Genomic DNA, 16,042 nt, shown 5'->3' on the forward strand with positions numbered 1-16,042 from the left:
TTGTTAGACATTTACATAATTTATGAAGTGATCCTCCCCATTAGTCTAGTACCCATCTAGCACTCTACATACCAAGTTTCCCCGAAAATAAGGCCTCGCCAGACCATCAGCTCTAATGCGTCTTTTGGAGAAAAAATTAATATAAGACCTGGTATTATATTATATTATATTATATTATATTATATTATATTACATTATACTATATTATATAAGACCAGGTCTTATATTAAAATAAGACTGGGTCGTATATTAATTTTTGCTCCAAAAGACACATTAGAGCTGATGGTCTGGCTAGGTCTTATTTTCGAGGAAACAGGTAGTTATTACAATATTATTGACTATATTCCCTATGCTGTACTTCACATCCCTATGACTATTTTGTAACTACCAATTTGTACTTCTTAATCCCCTCACCCAGCCCCCCAACTCCCCTCCCTTTCTGGACTTGTATGTCTATTTCCTTTGCCAGATTATAGAAGTCTTTAGTCACTATTTCTTCAATTCAAATAGGTTCTCAATCCCATGCTGTCTCTCTTCTCCTTCTGTTACCCCTGTGATGCAAATGTTATTACACTTGATGTTGTCCCAGGGGTCCTTTAAATTATCCTAATTTTTAAATTATTTTTTCTCTTTGCTCTTCCAATTGGGTGTTTTCTGCTACCTTGTATTCCAAATTGCTGATTCTATCCTCTGCTTCATCTAATCTGCTGTTGATTCCTTCTGGTGTATCCTTAATTTCAGTTATTGTATTCTTTAGTTCTCACTGGCTCTTTTTTGTGGTTTCTATGTCATTTTTTATGTTTACTATCTCTTTGTTGAAGTTCTCATTGAATTCAGCTATTCTTCCCCTAAGTTCATTGAGCATCCTTAGAACTAGTGTTTTGAATTCTGTATCTGGTAGATTACTTGTCTCCATTTCATTTAGTTATTTTTCTGGAGCTTTGTTCTGTTCTTTCCTTTGGGACATGTTTCTTTGTTTCCTCATTTTGGCTGCCTCTCTGTGTTTGTTCCTATGTATTAGGTAGATGCTATGTCTCCTAGTCTTGGCCAGGTGGCCTCATGTAGTAGGTACTTTGTGTGGCCCAGTGGCCCAGTCTCCTTGATCACCTGGGCTGGTGTTCCAGGAATGTCCCTTGTGTGGGTTTGTATGTGCCCTCCTGTTGTAGTTGAGCCTTGATTGCTATTGGCATGTCAGTGGATGGAATTAACTCTCAGGCTGACTGGCTGTGAGTATTGGCTACGTCATAACATATGAATGGCTGTGTGGAGGCTGACCCTACGGAGTGGAATTCATACCAGCTGGCTTGTGTGCCTGTTGAGACCATGCTTTGGGTGTGCTACTTATGGAGCTAATCAAGTAGTGCTCTGTTGTGGTCTGAAGCTGGCCTCTGGGTGTGTTGGTTCTGCGGCCCCATGGAAGGGGCTCCCATGCCGGCCAAGGTTAGCCGCTGCCTGTGACTGGTCTGGGGCTACCGGGTAGGAGCTACAAAGCTATCTGTGGTTGATCACTGCCTATGCTGGACCTGGAAGCACATGCTGTGAACTGAGGCTGGCTGCCATCAGTACCAGGCCTGGGGTAGCTCAGCGAAAGGCCTGGGGCACTCTAAGGCCTGAAACCACCTGCCGGCCTCAGCCACTGAAAGAGCCCTGGGCAGTACATGAGTTGGGTGAAGTGGGGGTCTCAGGGAATCACCCATATGGGGTAAGTGGTGTTTACCAGAGTAATGCAGATTCAGGGTTGGCACCATTGCTGAGCCTGGAGCCACTCACAAAAGTCTCAGAGCACACCAAAGCTATCCACTGCCCACCTCGGGCCAACAGACCCCTGAGAGTCATCCAAGAAAGACTGCTGCTCAGGCTGGGGCTGCTTGTCTGCCACTGAAAGTGTCTCTGGCAGTGCGCATGCCAAGGTCTGTTGACTGCTGCTGAAAGAACCTCCTGCCTTGCATGGGGTTGGGCTGGTTGTCCAGCCACCGAAAGTGCCTCTGGTGGGTGCCTCTGGTGGGTGCCTCTGGTGGGTGCCTCTGGTGGGTGCCTGTGGTGGGTGGGGGTGGGGTCCTAGGGAGTCACGACTCAGTCTTTCCCTGTAGTTCTCTTGGTGCCTCCTGAGACACTGTTCTTTTGCTGGAGCCCACGGTGAGTGTCTGCGAGTGAGTGAGTCTGTGTGTGGGCCTTTTTAGAAGACGCCTGGGTTTCCAGCAGGCTCCATCTCACCCCAACGGATGGAATCCCTGTGGATTTTTACAATCAGATTTTGTGGGGTCTCTTCTTCCTGTCCCTGGAACCCTGGGCTGGGGAGCTCAGTGTAGGGGTGGGGCCCCTGGCTCTTCAAGGGGGACGTCTGCATCCGAGATATCCCTCCTGATTCTTGACCACCATATGCAGGTGTGGGGCAGCCCGTTTTGAGTCTCCACCCCTCTTGCCAGTCTTGATGTGAGTTCTTCTGTATGTCCTTAGTTATAGGACTTCTGTTCTTGTAGACTTCAGATGGTTCTCCAGCTTGACTGTTCTATAATTTAGTTGTAATTTTAATGTCAAGGGAGGAGGCAAATCAGCGTTACCTTCTCCTCCATCTTGTACCTCTCTCCAAGACTCTTTTTATTTTGAATATAGTAAATATAATCTACATAAACAAAAATTCTCTGAGAGCCTTAACAAGTTTTAGGAAGGTGAAGGTGTCCAAAGACCCAAAATTTTAAGAATTGCTGGTCTGGATGTACCATATTTTGCTGTGTACTTTTCCCCCCAAATTTGTGAGGGAAAAATAAGGGTGCACATTATACATGGGTAGTACTAATTCTGTATCTATATAAATGTTTTAAATTCTTTTATTTATACTTATGAGTTAAAAGTGTAACTCTAGAAATCAATAACGATAGCTATATGCAAAATAGTTCCTTGAAATATGATACTCAGTTTTGTTGAATTTACTACAAACTTGCAATAAAAGTGATTTCAGCCAACGATTAAACAAAATGAAAGGAAGAGGGATGTATTGTTATCCACAGAGTAAGTGACTTGATTAGATAAGTGATGCCAACTTTATTACCATAGGGTGGATAGTGCGACATTTCTCTTCATGCACTTTAGGTGGGAGCTAGCAATCTAGCCGATATTTTTACAAAAGTTACTGGAAAATCCCTTGGAAAATTAAAATGAAAGATTTTTCCCCCTGAAAGTTTGGGCCAAAAACATGGGTGCTCATTATACACGGAAGTGCATTATACATGGCAAAATATGGTATTGTAAATTATTTAATGATTCCCCTATTGTTGGTCAGGTAGATTATTTACAGCCTGTCATAAACACCATTGTGATGCAATAGTTTTGTTAGTGCTAGAGGCTAATTATTCTAGAGGCTAATTGATATTGATAAAAGTATTTTATGAAAATAATTTAGTGTTCATCATTGTTTCTAAAATTTGAAATAAGATATTTTGGAAAGCTTGGAAAACATACAGTACTCCTTGATCTTTGATTGCAAGAGAATTGAAAATTTTCATTCAGAGGGGAAAGATAAAGAAAGGAGACTGATTTCTTGAACCACCTGGAATTGGTTGGGCTCTTGAGATTCTCCTTGTGTATGTTTCTTCAACTCTGTTGGTTGAGTTAAATAAACATTGATAGTTACTTGGAAGATCTGCTCCCAGAATAAGGGAACTGCATCCCTCAGATGAAATTGATTTTCAAGTCTGCATTTTAGATGAGATTGTTGACATAGGGTCGTAATATCAACATATATTTCTTCTTTGTTTTTGAGAATGTTGATAATGGTAACGGGAGACCCTTGATATTGTGTGACTTGCCAATGAGCAGAACTTAATGTAATAATTCTGTAATATATTAGGAGTCTACAAAGTGCTGGGCTCTCATCCTGTATTTAATTTTTTTTTTAACACAGTGAGGTGGGTGCTATTACCAGCTCTATTTTCCAGACTAGGAAATGGGGGCTCTGTGTGCTTAAGTAACTAGCCCAGAGTGACAAGGTATTGAACTGACCTCTGCATGGCTTTGAAGACTGAAGGCTTAATCACAATGTGGACTGACACTTTGGTATGGTGCAGCTGCAAAGTAACTTAGGACTATTTGTGAGAAGAAGGTATCTCTTATACTACAGCCTATAGTTGGGTCCCATTGAATGAAAATCAACAAGAATTGTAAGAAGGCAGTAGACTCTTAGGGGGTTACTATTCTATTACTGAACAACTTTCATTACTATTGGAGAAAATCAATGTAACAGCATTAAATGCAATTTTGAAAAAGGGAACAAATACTGTATGACCCAGCAATTCCACTTGTACGTATATGTGTCTCTGACAGAATTGAAAGCAGGAACTTGAACAATTATCTGTGCACTAATGTTCATAGTAACGTGATTCACAATAGCCAGAAGGTGGAAGCAACCAAGTGTCCATCAACAGATGAAAGGATAGACAAAATTCTATACATAAGATAGAATATTATTCATCCATAAAAGGGAAGGGAATTCTGATATATACTATAATGTGGATAGGCCTTGAAAACATGCTAAGTGAAATAAGTTCAGAGACAAAGGGACAAATATTGTGTGATTCCAATTATATGAGATGAGGCACCTGGAATGGGCAAGTTCATACAGAGATTAAATACAGGTAACCAGGGGCTGGGGGCGGGAGGAATGGGAAGTTGTCAATTGATGGGGATAGAGTTTATGTTGGGGATGATGAAGTGTTTTGGGTATAAATAATTTATGGTGATGGTTACATAACATTGTGAATATATTTAATGCCACTGAGTTGCATTTAGTTATATCTGGGCCCTGATCTTTGCATTCATATTGTAGCTGGTTCAGTGTGTAGAGGTGAGATGATCAGAGGACAGTGCTAAGAGTACTCGGGTAGGGGGTTTCACATCTGACCCCCAGCTGTGAGGGTGGAGGGCGTGTGTGTTTTTTCCCCTTCCCCACCCTGGTCTCACATGTTTCCACTTAGTAAATATCAACTCTCCATTTCAGTTTTTCTCTTCAGTATGCCTAACTGTGTTTTAGGAAGATGTTTTCTTTTGAGGGAGTGATTAAAAACCATTTGTTGAGAATAATATACACACTGAAAAGCACACGTATCTTAAGTGCATTGTTTGATGAATTTTCACACACTGAACCCATCTCTCTGGTCAAGAACCTAACATGATTTTTACTCTAGAAGACCCCTGAAAGGGGCATTTTTATGACAAAAGCAATGGACCAGAGAACCGATAGGGTGAACTGGTAAGTTCATCTGTTATGGGGGAGCCAAACTTTTTGAAAGAACTGAGTGTATGTATTTCTCACCGATGTTTTGGAGTTTGTCCTTTGTGAACTCATTTGAGAATTTGATGACAAAAGAGCAAATTCTCGGGACAGACACGTTTAAATAAAGCTGAGCATTCCAGTGGTCATTAACAGACTTCCTTTTTGCTCCCTTTCCTCTACCAGACTCCAGCGCAGTGTTTGACATCTCCGTGGTCAATGTCACCACAACTGAGATGACGTTGCAGTGGCAGAGTACAGACATTGCTTCTGAGTACATCTATCATCTACGTGTAGAATCTAAACATGGCTCTCACCAAACGAACACTTCTCACAAGGAGATCACTCTTCCGGGCCTGACCCCGGGCACCTTATATAACATCACAATCACTCCAGAAGTGACCTCTACCAGCGGGAATTCCAGTTTCATTTCACAGTACACACGTAAGTGTCCTAGGAAGCCTTTCTAAGGGAGTAGTCTCCCTGACTCTCACTTGGAGGGTGGGATGTAAGCGTTGGCTAGGGGGCCATTGTTTCTGGGCTCTCGGTCGAATGTGAAACTAATGCTTAAGCTGAAAACATGGGCCTCGACAAAGGTTCTGCTCTTCTCATGCGGCACCAGTGTTGAGCCATGTGAACTTGGAGTTGTCTTTAGAAGCAGAAAGTGATCTCACGAGCATGGGAAACATAACTGTTCCATTCATTCCTTGGGAATACAGACTAGAGGAGGGTCACCTTGTCATGTTGGCGTTGGAAGATAACTGCTCAAATGAGGAGGTTTGCATGCAAGCAGGAGGGAGGGGTGTTTCTATTATTTGATCTAAATAAATGTATGGAAGAGATGGTAGTTTATAGTATCTTTTTAGTATTTTTTTCTTTGATTAGTCAGAGTTCCAAAACAGGTAGGAAATTATATCTTGAAAATATATTTCAAATAAATTTGAAGTATTAAAAGAAGCCTGAAAAACTTCAATTTTTTTGAGATTTAATCTGGACAGACATGTTGAAATAAAGCTGGGCATTCTGATGGTCATTGACAGATTTCCTTTTTTGTTTCTTTCCTCTGACCAGACCCTACCGTGGTGTTTAACATCTCCGTGGTCTATGTTGCCACTGAAATGTTTTTATTTATTATTTATTTTCAGTGTCTTTTAAAATTTATTTTCTGAATGTCTTTTTGAGAAGTCTTTTTGAGAATGTGTTTTGAGCCAGCCAATGTTAGATTGATTTATTGTTTCCCAAAAGGAGCCAGACTATTTTTAGATGCAGTAAATAAAATAGTCCTAGAATTCAAGCTAATCCATGTTTTTTTTTTTTTTTTTTTTTTTAAATCAAGGGCCCAGCATTGTGTCCAACATTGAAATATATACTAACACCACAGCGGCAACCTTCACTTGGAAGAATGTTGATAATGCCTCTTCCACGTACACCTACCACCTTCTTATTGAGAAGGATGGAAGTTCCAGCAAGGTAACACAAGAAGTCACAGGTGCCACCTATGCTACAGTCACCAAATTAATCCCTGGCTCGTCGTACACAGTAAAGATCTCCACCCGAGTGGGGGACGTTGAGTCCCTGGCACCTGGCTGGCAGTCATTCTGTACAGGTGAGTAGCACTAGGAACCTCTGGGATTTCCTGTGTGGTGCTGACCCTGCAGGCAGGTCCGCCCCAGACTTTAGTTTATCAGGTTTTGTGTGGTGTGTAATAATAGACACTGAGCTCTGTGAAATATCCGATTAGCTTGTTAATACTGTCTTCCTGCCCTCATCATTTAGTCATTCAGAAAATATTTATTGAGCACTTACTGTATGCCAGGTACTTTTAAATGACTCAGATAAGTTCCTGCTTTCCTGGAACTTTTATTTTTGTGGGCAAGATATAATAAGCAAGATAAATAAGTTATTAGACGATGATTACTGCCAAAGAGAGGGGGGAAAAAAATCAAGGAAAGGAGAGATGAAATGTTGATTGAAGGAGCCCAGGGAAGGCCTCAGTGAAAAGGTGGCTGTTGAGCAAAGACCTGGAGGAAATAAAAAATCCAGCCACGTGGACATCAGGGTGTAGAGCATTACAGGCAGAGAAGCAGCCAGTGCAAAGGCCCTGAGGCTGGAATATGCCTGCTGTGCTGAAGGAAGAGCCGCAGGCCAGGGTGGCAGGAGTGCGTCCACGAGAGCAGGAGGGTGAGGGGGTAGGAGGGGAGGCCCAAGGGATAATGGCTGGGGCACGGTTGACGTCTAGGCTTGTAGTTTATAGTTTGGCTTTTACACTAAGAAGATGGAAAGGATAGTGTTAAAATGGGTGCTCAGCTTTTCACCTTTCTTCATCCGTATCTTTCACCACAAAAAGTGTGATCAAGAGAATGTTTAGCTGTTTTGCAGGTTATGAGGACCTCTGTTCATAGTTCTGATCGTGGCCTGTGTATCACCTTATTCTCCCCCCTCTTTGCACCCATACTTTCCCTTCCTTAGACAAAGCCATCCACGTGTGTTCAGGCTGATTTGGAAGGGGGTGGTCTCCTTGGATCAGCCTCTTTAGTAGTGTAGGAGCTGGAATCTCAGTGACCTCTGACCTTTCACATGGCGTGGCTGAAGCAACCCCTGCAGCTTTGAATCACCTGTGCTAACTGAGGCTCCATCCCACCTGGTCTAGACTCCGACCTTTGATATTTGGGTAGCTTCCATTGCGGACATTTCTCTTAGCTATAATTATTGCAGCCCAAAGCAGGAGAAAAGTGCACAAGAGCACTGATGACTGGGGTGGATGGAATAGGAGCTGTGGGACTAGTATGCATTGTGGACATTACCTTTCCAGGCTTCAGGTGAGAAGGTGGGAGTTCCACTGGGTCACTGGTGAGGGCTGTTCCCGCTTTAAAATGCTGCAGCATGAAAGTAATGATGATATTCTCTCTCAGTACATTAATACTGACTTTTCCATTTATATCAGTTTGATGTTGGCTCTCAAGAAAAGTCTGTTGGCTTTCAGATAGGTAGAAACAAATCGCACCTCATTTTAAAGATGAAGAAACTGATCCCACTTACCATTGATCACTGAGCATGTTGTATGTATAGAAAATGTCCTGGACTTGGATTTAGGAAACCTGGGATCTAGTTTTGGCCGCCCCACTTACCAGCCCTGTCCTCTTAGGCCAATTACTTAACCTCTCCAAGCCTCAGTTGATTCATCCGCAAAATGGGACGGTAATCCCCAAAATTAGATGGCATGGGTGAAGAAGTTTCTATCACCAAACTGTTAAGATGTAGCTACCTCTCATGGAGTCCTATTCTCTTCTAGTTTGGTGACTGACAGCCAGTGTGTCATCCTCAAACAGTCCTGCAGCTGAGGCTCAAAGCAGTTGGGTGACTGACCCAAGGTCACGTAGTTCAGTAATGCCCGATTCAAGGTCAGCCTCTGCTACGTGTCTGTCCCCTCATTATAGATGGACCAGGCTTCTGCTCCCCTAGGTTTAATGTTTGCAAAGGCAAAAGCCCTAGAATCTCATGCTGTGTTATACTTGCTTTGCAGATCCTTCCCCAGTGGCCTCTTTCCACTGTGAAGCGGTCCCCAAAAACCCAACTTTGATTCTCAAGTGGGCCTGCCCTTCCGGTACCAACACAGGCTTTCAGGTGGAGATCAGCAGAGGAGACTGGAAAAAAACGATAAACCTGGGGGGCTGCTCCTCGAATAACAGCACTGAGTACAGGACGGACGTCACAAATTTGAATTTTTCTACCTCATATGATATCAATATCACTACCTTGTCCTGTAACAAGACGGCACTCCCCGCTCTAAATACCTGCTTCACGGGCATCACAGGTGGGCTCTGTGGCATCAGGGTGGCCTGGTGGTATTTCGGTTGCCCCTGGAGAGGCTGACCCAGTGGGTCTGCAAGTGTGGCCTAGAAATCTGTTGTGTGTGTGTGTGTGTGTGTGTGTGTGTGTTTTTAAATTTGTGCTACAATATTTTTGTTGGCATAGACTAGTAATCCAATTCTATAGAAATCTAGTTTAAAAAAACAGAGTGAGCGGGGCTCATTTTTCACATTCCAAAAGTTTCCTTTGCTTTATAGAATAATTCACTGCCACATTTTCTAAGTAGTGAGTTCCTTTTCTACATCAAAATAAGCATTTTTATAGAAATATTCAAATATACAGAAAAGTAGAGGAAGGTATAAAGAAACCCATGTAGCCATCATCACCCAGTTGAACATCTGTCAGCATTTGACCAATTGGGTTTCATTTAAATCCCTCCTCCTTACGGGATTACTGTTCGACCAGCCATGATCATTCTAGAATTTTATTTGTAAATAGTTCTGTATGTATTGCTCCAAGATAGCGATTCCTTTTTCCTTCCTTTCAAACAGGACCACATTACTGTTACCATCACACTTAAAAATTTAACGATACTTTTTTTCCCTATTATCAGATATTCAGTCAAGAGTCACATTTCCCTAGAATCCATATTAACAAGCTTCCCAGCTGTTTTGGGAAACAGGATCACTCACTGCACAGGTGATCCACCTAATTAATCTGCTGATGACCATCTCTGTTTTTTTGTTTTTTTTTTTGGTTGTTGTTCTTGGAAGAATTGCTTCTTATATTTGGCTCACTTTTATCTGTCTTTTGCTCTCCATGGTCTTTGCCAAAGATATGTCTTAGGTCGACCTGGTTGAGTTGGTTTTGCTTTATGCTTTTAGACTCCTGGATATGTTTCCTCTAGGGTGTCAGAGTGTTTGTGGACAATTTCTAAAGAATTAGTGGTTGTAATATAAGAAAAAAACAGCCTCTTCAGGGACACTTGGAAAGTAGTTAAGGGATTCTGTGGACAGAGCCTCAGACTTAGAAAGGCAGACTTCGGTTTGATTCTAAATTCTGCCTTTTACCAGTGGTGTGATCTCAGAAAAACTACTTAACCTTTCTGAGCCTTGTTTTCCTTCCAACACTGTTATACAAATTAGATGAGATAACGTGTGTGAAAGACCACTTCAGAGCTGCCACGTATGGCTGCTCAGGTTGTGCACTGCACCATTCCAGGGGACACCATTCCTAGGGACTCTGGTGTGCATGGGGCTCCTCGGAGTTGTGTAGTACACAACTGCACAGGACGATGGGCCACCCTCCTTTGGGTTTCTGCAGCACTCCAGAGCATAATAGAAACCATGAACCTTGTGGGTAGGTTTTTGTAGTTCTCTGTTTTATGATGTCATCTCTTCAGTGGGTATAAGCTACTGAGAAACAGAAAGCATGTCTGGTTTGATATCTCCAGGCAGAGCATAGGGCCCAGGGCTGAGTAGGAGCTTATCAGAGGTAGTTGTTTCTGAAGCTGAACAATATGTGGGAGGGTTGGATAATGACCACTGTTGTTTAGTCCGGTGATTCTCTCACTTTTGATCTGTAGCTCCCTTTCCTCGCTTGAATTGTTACGTACAAATTTCATATGGTTTTCATTTAATGTAAAAGTGGAGCCTGAGTTTTCTCTGAGAGAGGTAGGAAGTGTTGGCAGGAGAGTTGGAATGATAGTCTTTTAGCCAACGTTGGTTGGTGCTTACTGCGTGTCCGGGTAAAGGGCTCTGTGGTGAGCAAGGCAGGCAGGGCCCCTGGAGCATAGGATTGAGATAAGCAGTGAGAGGAAGGGTTTCGAGGCTTGGAGGCGGGTGAGCTAGCGTGCCAGCTGACAGTCTTGGGGTGGGGTGCTGGCGGGCTGAAAGGCCGCCTATCACTGCTGGGAAATGTGGGAGCCTTGTTAGGACGGCTCTGTTGAGACTGTTGACAATTAGACATGGGGACACCGCCTCCAACTGGCCAATGCTGTCACTCACTTGAGAGTTTGCTGAAGCATGGTTTTCTGTGCTGTTTAATAGAAAATAAACTGAGCCTCATGTATAATTATAATTTTTCTAGGAGCCATATAAAAATCTAAGAAGGAACAATTGTAATGAATTTTGACCACATTTTATTTAACTCAGTCTATTAAACGTGTTATGATTTCAACACGTAATCTGTGTAAAGTGTTATTAATGAGATGTTTTACGCTGTTTTTGCACTAAGTCTTTGACACCCAGTCTATACATGTCTCTACATCTGAGTTTGGACTAGTCACGTTTCAAGTGCTCACTAGCGACGTGAGGCAAATGGCCGCCATATTGGACAGGGCAAGTCTGGAGAATTGCGTTGTGGTTTGAGTTTCAGTTTCCTTAGTCTCCCTGAATGTGAAACATAATAATGAAAGCTCTCTAACTGTTTGTGGGAGGCAAGTTTATGTAGAGAGTGTGTGTGGAGAGGGATCTTCTTCAATTCAGAGTTTTCTTCTTTTTGTGTTAATTCAGGGAGGGGCTTCACACGCTTACCTCAGGGAGGTGAGGCCTATTGTTATGAAGATCAGCCATGGGACAGTCCTGTGTGGGCTTTTCTGGTTTCTGGAAGTGGGTCAGTTGGGTTTCTCTAGGTGGCATTTTAAACCAACCCCAGCAAAATGAGGGTTTTAATGTGGAGGACGTAGAGCAGGGATGTGGCCAGTCTCAGAGGAAGCCCAAGTCCCCACCTTCGCGTTCCACCCACACAGCCTCTCTTGGCCTCCTTGTCCTGCCCCAGTTCTCAGGGTAAGAAACCTGACCCCTGTGGGTCTGGAGGGGCCGGGGGAGATAGAAAAGGCAGGCTGTCTTCAATCCTCAGGGCTGTGTGCTGGAGGCTGCCCCAGGGATGTGGCTGGACCCACTGAAGTGAGCTAGGCGGGTGCCCCACCAGTTCCCTTCCCTGCCCCTTGCTTCTGGATTTGCTTTGCATGAGCCCAGCATAAGGCTTCCAGAACAAGGGCTGAACTGGAAGAGGGTACTGCAGCAAATTCTCTACTTAGTAATTTTGTCCCGGCTTTGGTTTTAGATGTTGGATGATCATGTATTTTGTTTTGTTCTGTTTCAGCCCCCCCTTCTCCAGATGAATCTCCTAATATTACATCTGTCAGTCACAATTCAGTAAAGGTCAAGTTCAGTGAGTTTGAAGCCAGCCATGGACCCATCAGAGCCTACGCTCTCATTCTCACCACTGGGAATGGTAAGTGGGGGGGGGGGGGGGGTTCATTACAGGTTAAATAGCCAGTGAGTGATATGGTGACTGGGTGCCATTTCTGTGCCCACTAAGGTACATTATAGATACAAATACAGTTTTTACACTGTAGCCTATGATTGGCAGTCAGATGGAGGTGGGACGGAGTAAGCCATTTGCCTGATGATTTTAGGTCAGAGGTTGACAAGCTTTTTGTAAAGAGCCAGACAGCAAATATTTTAAGCTTTGCAGGCCTTACAATATCTGTCGCAACTATTGAACTCTGCCGTTGTAATGTGAAAGCAGTCATAGACGATACATAAAGAATGAGTGTGGCTGTTCCAATAAAACGTTATTTACCCAAAGGATGGCTGGCGGGATTTGGCCCATGGACCCTAACTTGCTGATATTTGATCTAGATTTTTCGTCTATTTTATAACACAGGGTTTTTAAATTGGCAGCATGTGTCTTAACCAACTCTCTCTTTCTCTCTACCTATCACACACACAAATGCACACGCACAAATCATAGTCAAAGGCTGACTTTCTCTTGAAAGAAAACAAAACGATTTGCATATGTAGTGGGAACTTGCAGAGGGCACCCTCATAGCTGAGAGAGGAGGTGGGTGAAAGGCTGCTTTTCCTTAAAGGGCTCCAGGAGAGTCTTTGAAAGTAAGAAGAAGATGATTTGAAGGTGTCTCTGCCAGCTGCCTGTGGGTGCTTTGCACAGGGCTTGCTTTTAAAATGCCAAGTTTTGTTATTTTTGGTGATTTAAAAAAAAAAAAGTGACTAATGCAGTGCAGCTCCTTCTCAGCCTCTCAGCCTGTGATACTGTCTTCATCTCCTGGAGGAAGGTGGAGCTAAAATTCTGCCAAGGGTGTGGGGACCACAGGAGACAGGAATTTGCTTCTGTCATAAACCTGTGGCAAAATTTCAAAAAGTGATGTTGCAATCTCTCTCTCTCTCTCTCTCTCTCCTTCTTCTTCCTCTTCTTTCTCTTTCCATCTTTCATTTTGGGTCTGTTTCAAGCCCCTAGTTATTTTGCTGTGAAAGTTTTCAGCAAATTCCACATTCAGACCTTTGCTGAATGAGGGAAACAATATCGCATAGTGACCAAACTGACCAATACCAGCCTGTGGTGGATGAGACCACACGCTCGAGTCAGATCGTCTGGGTTAGAAATACAACTCTACTATGTAGGCAGTGTGGCCTTGGATCCTTTTGCGTTCTGTGCCTTCATTTTTCCATCTGTAAAATGGGGATAATAAACCTATGTGATGAGATTACCATGGGAATTCAATGGGTTAATGTAAATAAAGCACTTAGAATTTAATACACATAATGCCTGACATCGAGAGCATCCTTGAAGGATGACAGCTATCATCCCTGTCACCCAGTGTCAACGTGAGTGTGGGAGACTTAATTTGTTTGCATTTACTTTTCTTAATGACTTCTCTTCTGTGTGCCTTAGCTGTTGAACCATCTGCAGATGCTTTGAGATATACGTATGAAGATTTCAAAAAAGGAGCCTCGGATACTTATGTGACATACCTCATAACAACAGAAGAAAAGAGACATTCTCAGGGCTTGTCTGAAGTCTTAAAATATGAAATTGATGTTGGGAATGAATCAACAACGCACAGCTATTACAACGGGAAGCTGGAGCCCTTGGGGCGCTATCGGTAACGTCTCCTGGTTCTTGTTGTTTGGGGCTGAGTCTCCTCAGTGCAAAGCTTTACAGGCCCGGGTGTTGGACACATCTCAGCTGCCTCTTTTTCCTCTTGTCCCACAGGGCTTGTGTGGCCGGCTTCACCAACATCACCTTTAACCCTAACAAGGACGGACTCATAGATGGGGTTGGGAGCTACGTGTCCTTCAGTCGCTATTCAGAGGCCGTTTTCTTGCCCCAGGATCCAGGTAGAACAACAATAGTACTGTTAGCAATTCAGTGGGTTTTTGCTGCAGTGTCCAGAGAAAGCTGGGTGTCTGCATGCGTGCTGGGCCCCAAAAGCATTGGAGTGCCTGGTTTCTCCTCTCAGAAGTTGAGACATCACTCGGCCAGGAAGGCCCAGCTCAGCTTCCTCGTCTGAGGTCCCCACGCGCCCCCCCCCCCCTCGGAATGCCAGTTGGCGTCAGTGTGCACATCATCACATCATTTAGTTCTCTTTTCTCGGTGTGGTCATCTGTGCGTCCACGTGCCAGACATACAATGTACTTTTAGTACATAGAAGCCTTGAAGGAGCCACAGAAACCGTCTTGTCCAGCTCCTTTTAGAAGTGAGGCTGCTAAGGCCCAGAGAGGACCAGTGATTTGCCCAGGGCTGCACCAGGTTAGAGGCAGGCCTGACATTCTCATCTCAGACTCCTAATCAAGTGCTGCAAGGGTAGGGGATGTGCCCGCCTTGATCACACAGAGCGGAGTGATCGAGGAGCTTCAGGTACCCAAGGCGGGCACATCCCCTACCTTCAGGCCAGAGACACATGGACCACCTGGCTAGTTAGCTTGTCTCGTTGTCGGCTGCAGGAAACAATTCCTGTCACAGATGTGAAGTTTGGGGAGTCCCCACACCCTTCCCCAGTAAACAGATGGGTTTTACGTATGTCACCTGAGCATGGTGCTGTGGGTACTTCTGCTTGTATGTGGGTGTTTGTCCCAAAAGGTCAGAGGTGGTGGGAATGAGATGGAACATGGTTCCCTAAATTTGCAGTTGGGGAAACTGAGAGCTGGAGAGGAGCAGTGGTTTTCTCAGGACCTCCACTTAGTGGTGGACTGGGGATAAGTAACCCGACTTCCAAATGCCTGGACTGGTTTTAGGTCCAAACGTATTTAAGAGTGTGTGTGTGTGTGTGTGTGTGTGTGTGTGTGTGTGTGTATGTTTGTGTGTCTGCACATGACACAGACACCCCACCCTCTCTGGTTCGAGGGCTCTTCCGGTTGTTGGTAAACACACCACTTCAAGTGCCTCCCATTTGGATTTTTCCCAGGTGTCATCTGTGGAGCAGTTTTTGGATGTATCTTTGGTGCCATGGTTATTGTGGCTGTTGGAGGCTTCATCTTCTGGAGGAAGAAAAGGTGACTATTGTTTATATTAATAATAATACCCGACTTTTTAAAGGGAGCTTTTTCTTATGGAAAATTTCAGACATTTGCACAACTGGAAGGAAGAGTGTGATGAGCCCCCATGTCCCTGTCAACCACAGTCTTGACTATCTGGCCAGTCTTATTTCATCTCAGCCCCCGAGCTGGAGGATTTTAGAGCAGATCCCAGCCCTGACATCAGGTCATAGGAAGCACTGCCGTGGAGGGTGCTGCTTGCAAACGGTGCCTTCTAGTTCACAAAGCAGTTTCTTGGTGGTAAGAGATTTTGGGTGAGAGTTAGCTAAGTTTAAACACTCGCTTGGTCTCTGACTAAGTAGCTGTGAGGGAGCTGAGCGTTGTCAGAGTCCTTATCTGTGATGTGGGGATAATAACACTGCCTAAGTCGTAACGCCAAAGAGCATTAAATAAAGCGCTTCCCACAATGCCTTGTGCCTCGTGTGCTATGATCATTTAATCTGTATCACCACCATTTGGCGTAGTTAAATAGTAAAAAGAGCAACTCTGTTTTGAGCACTTACTGTGTGCCTGCATTTCTGCTGTCTGTGAATGCTCTCACTTGTGGGTGTCTGTCAGGCAGGCCTCATACACTCTGCTGTCAGGAAGAAGCCGAGTGTAGAAAGTGTGGAAATGGATTTGAACT

The 16,042-nt window shown here is 43.9% G+C and overlaps 1 protein-coding gene across 1 annotated transcript in view; it reads left to right on the forward strand.

The window, feature by feature from the left end:
- Positions 1 to 16,042, forward strand: part of PTPRJ (protein tyrosine phosphatase receptor type J) — a 154,914-nt gene that overhangs the window by 120,505 nt on the left and 18,367 nt on the right. Inside the window, exons 9-15 of the mRNA XM_019743598.2 lie at positions 5,453 to 5,710; positions 6,603 to 6,872; positions 8,790 to 9,080; positions 12,182 to 12,313; positions 13,775 to 13,985; positions 14,096 to 14,220; positions 15,288 to 15,375. Coding sequence (XP_019599157.2) covers positions 5,453 to 5,710; positions 6,603 to 6,872; positions 8,790 to 9,080; positions 12,182 to 12,313; positions 13,775 to 13,985; positions 14,096 to 14,220; positions 15,288 to 15,375 — 1,375 coding nt within the window. The remainder of the gene's footprint in view (positions 1 to 5,452; positions 5,711 to 6,602; positions 6,873 to 8,789; positions 9,081 to 12,181; positions 12,314 to 13,774; positions 13,986 to 14,095; positions 14,221 to 15,287; positions 15,376 to 16,042) is intronic.

The sequence above is a fragment of the Rhinolophus sinicus genome, linkage group LG06 (assembly GCF_036562045.2).
Source record: "Rhinolophus sinicus isolate RSC01 linkage group LG06, ASM3656204v1, whole genome shotgun sequence".
Classification (NCBI taxonomy): Eukaryota; Metazoa; Chordata; class Mammalia; order Chiroptera; family Rhinolophidae; genus Rhinolophus; species Rhinolophus sinicus.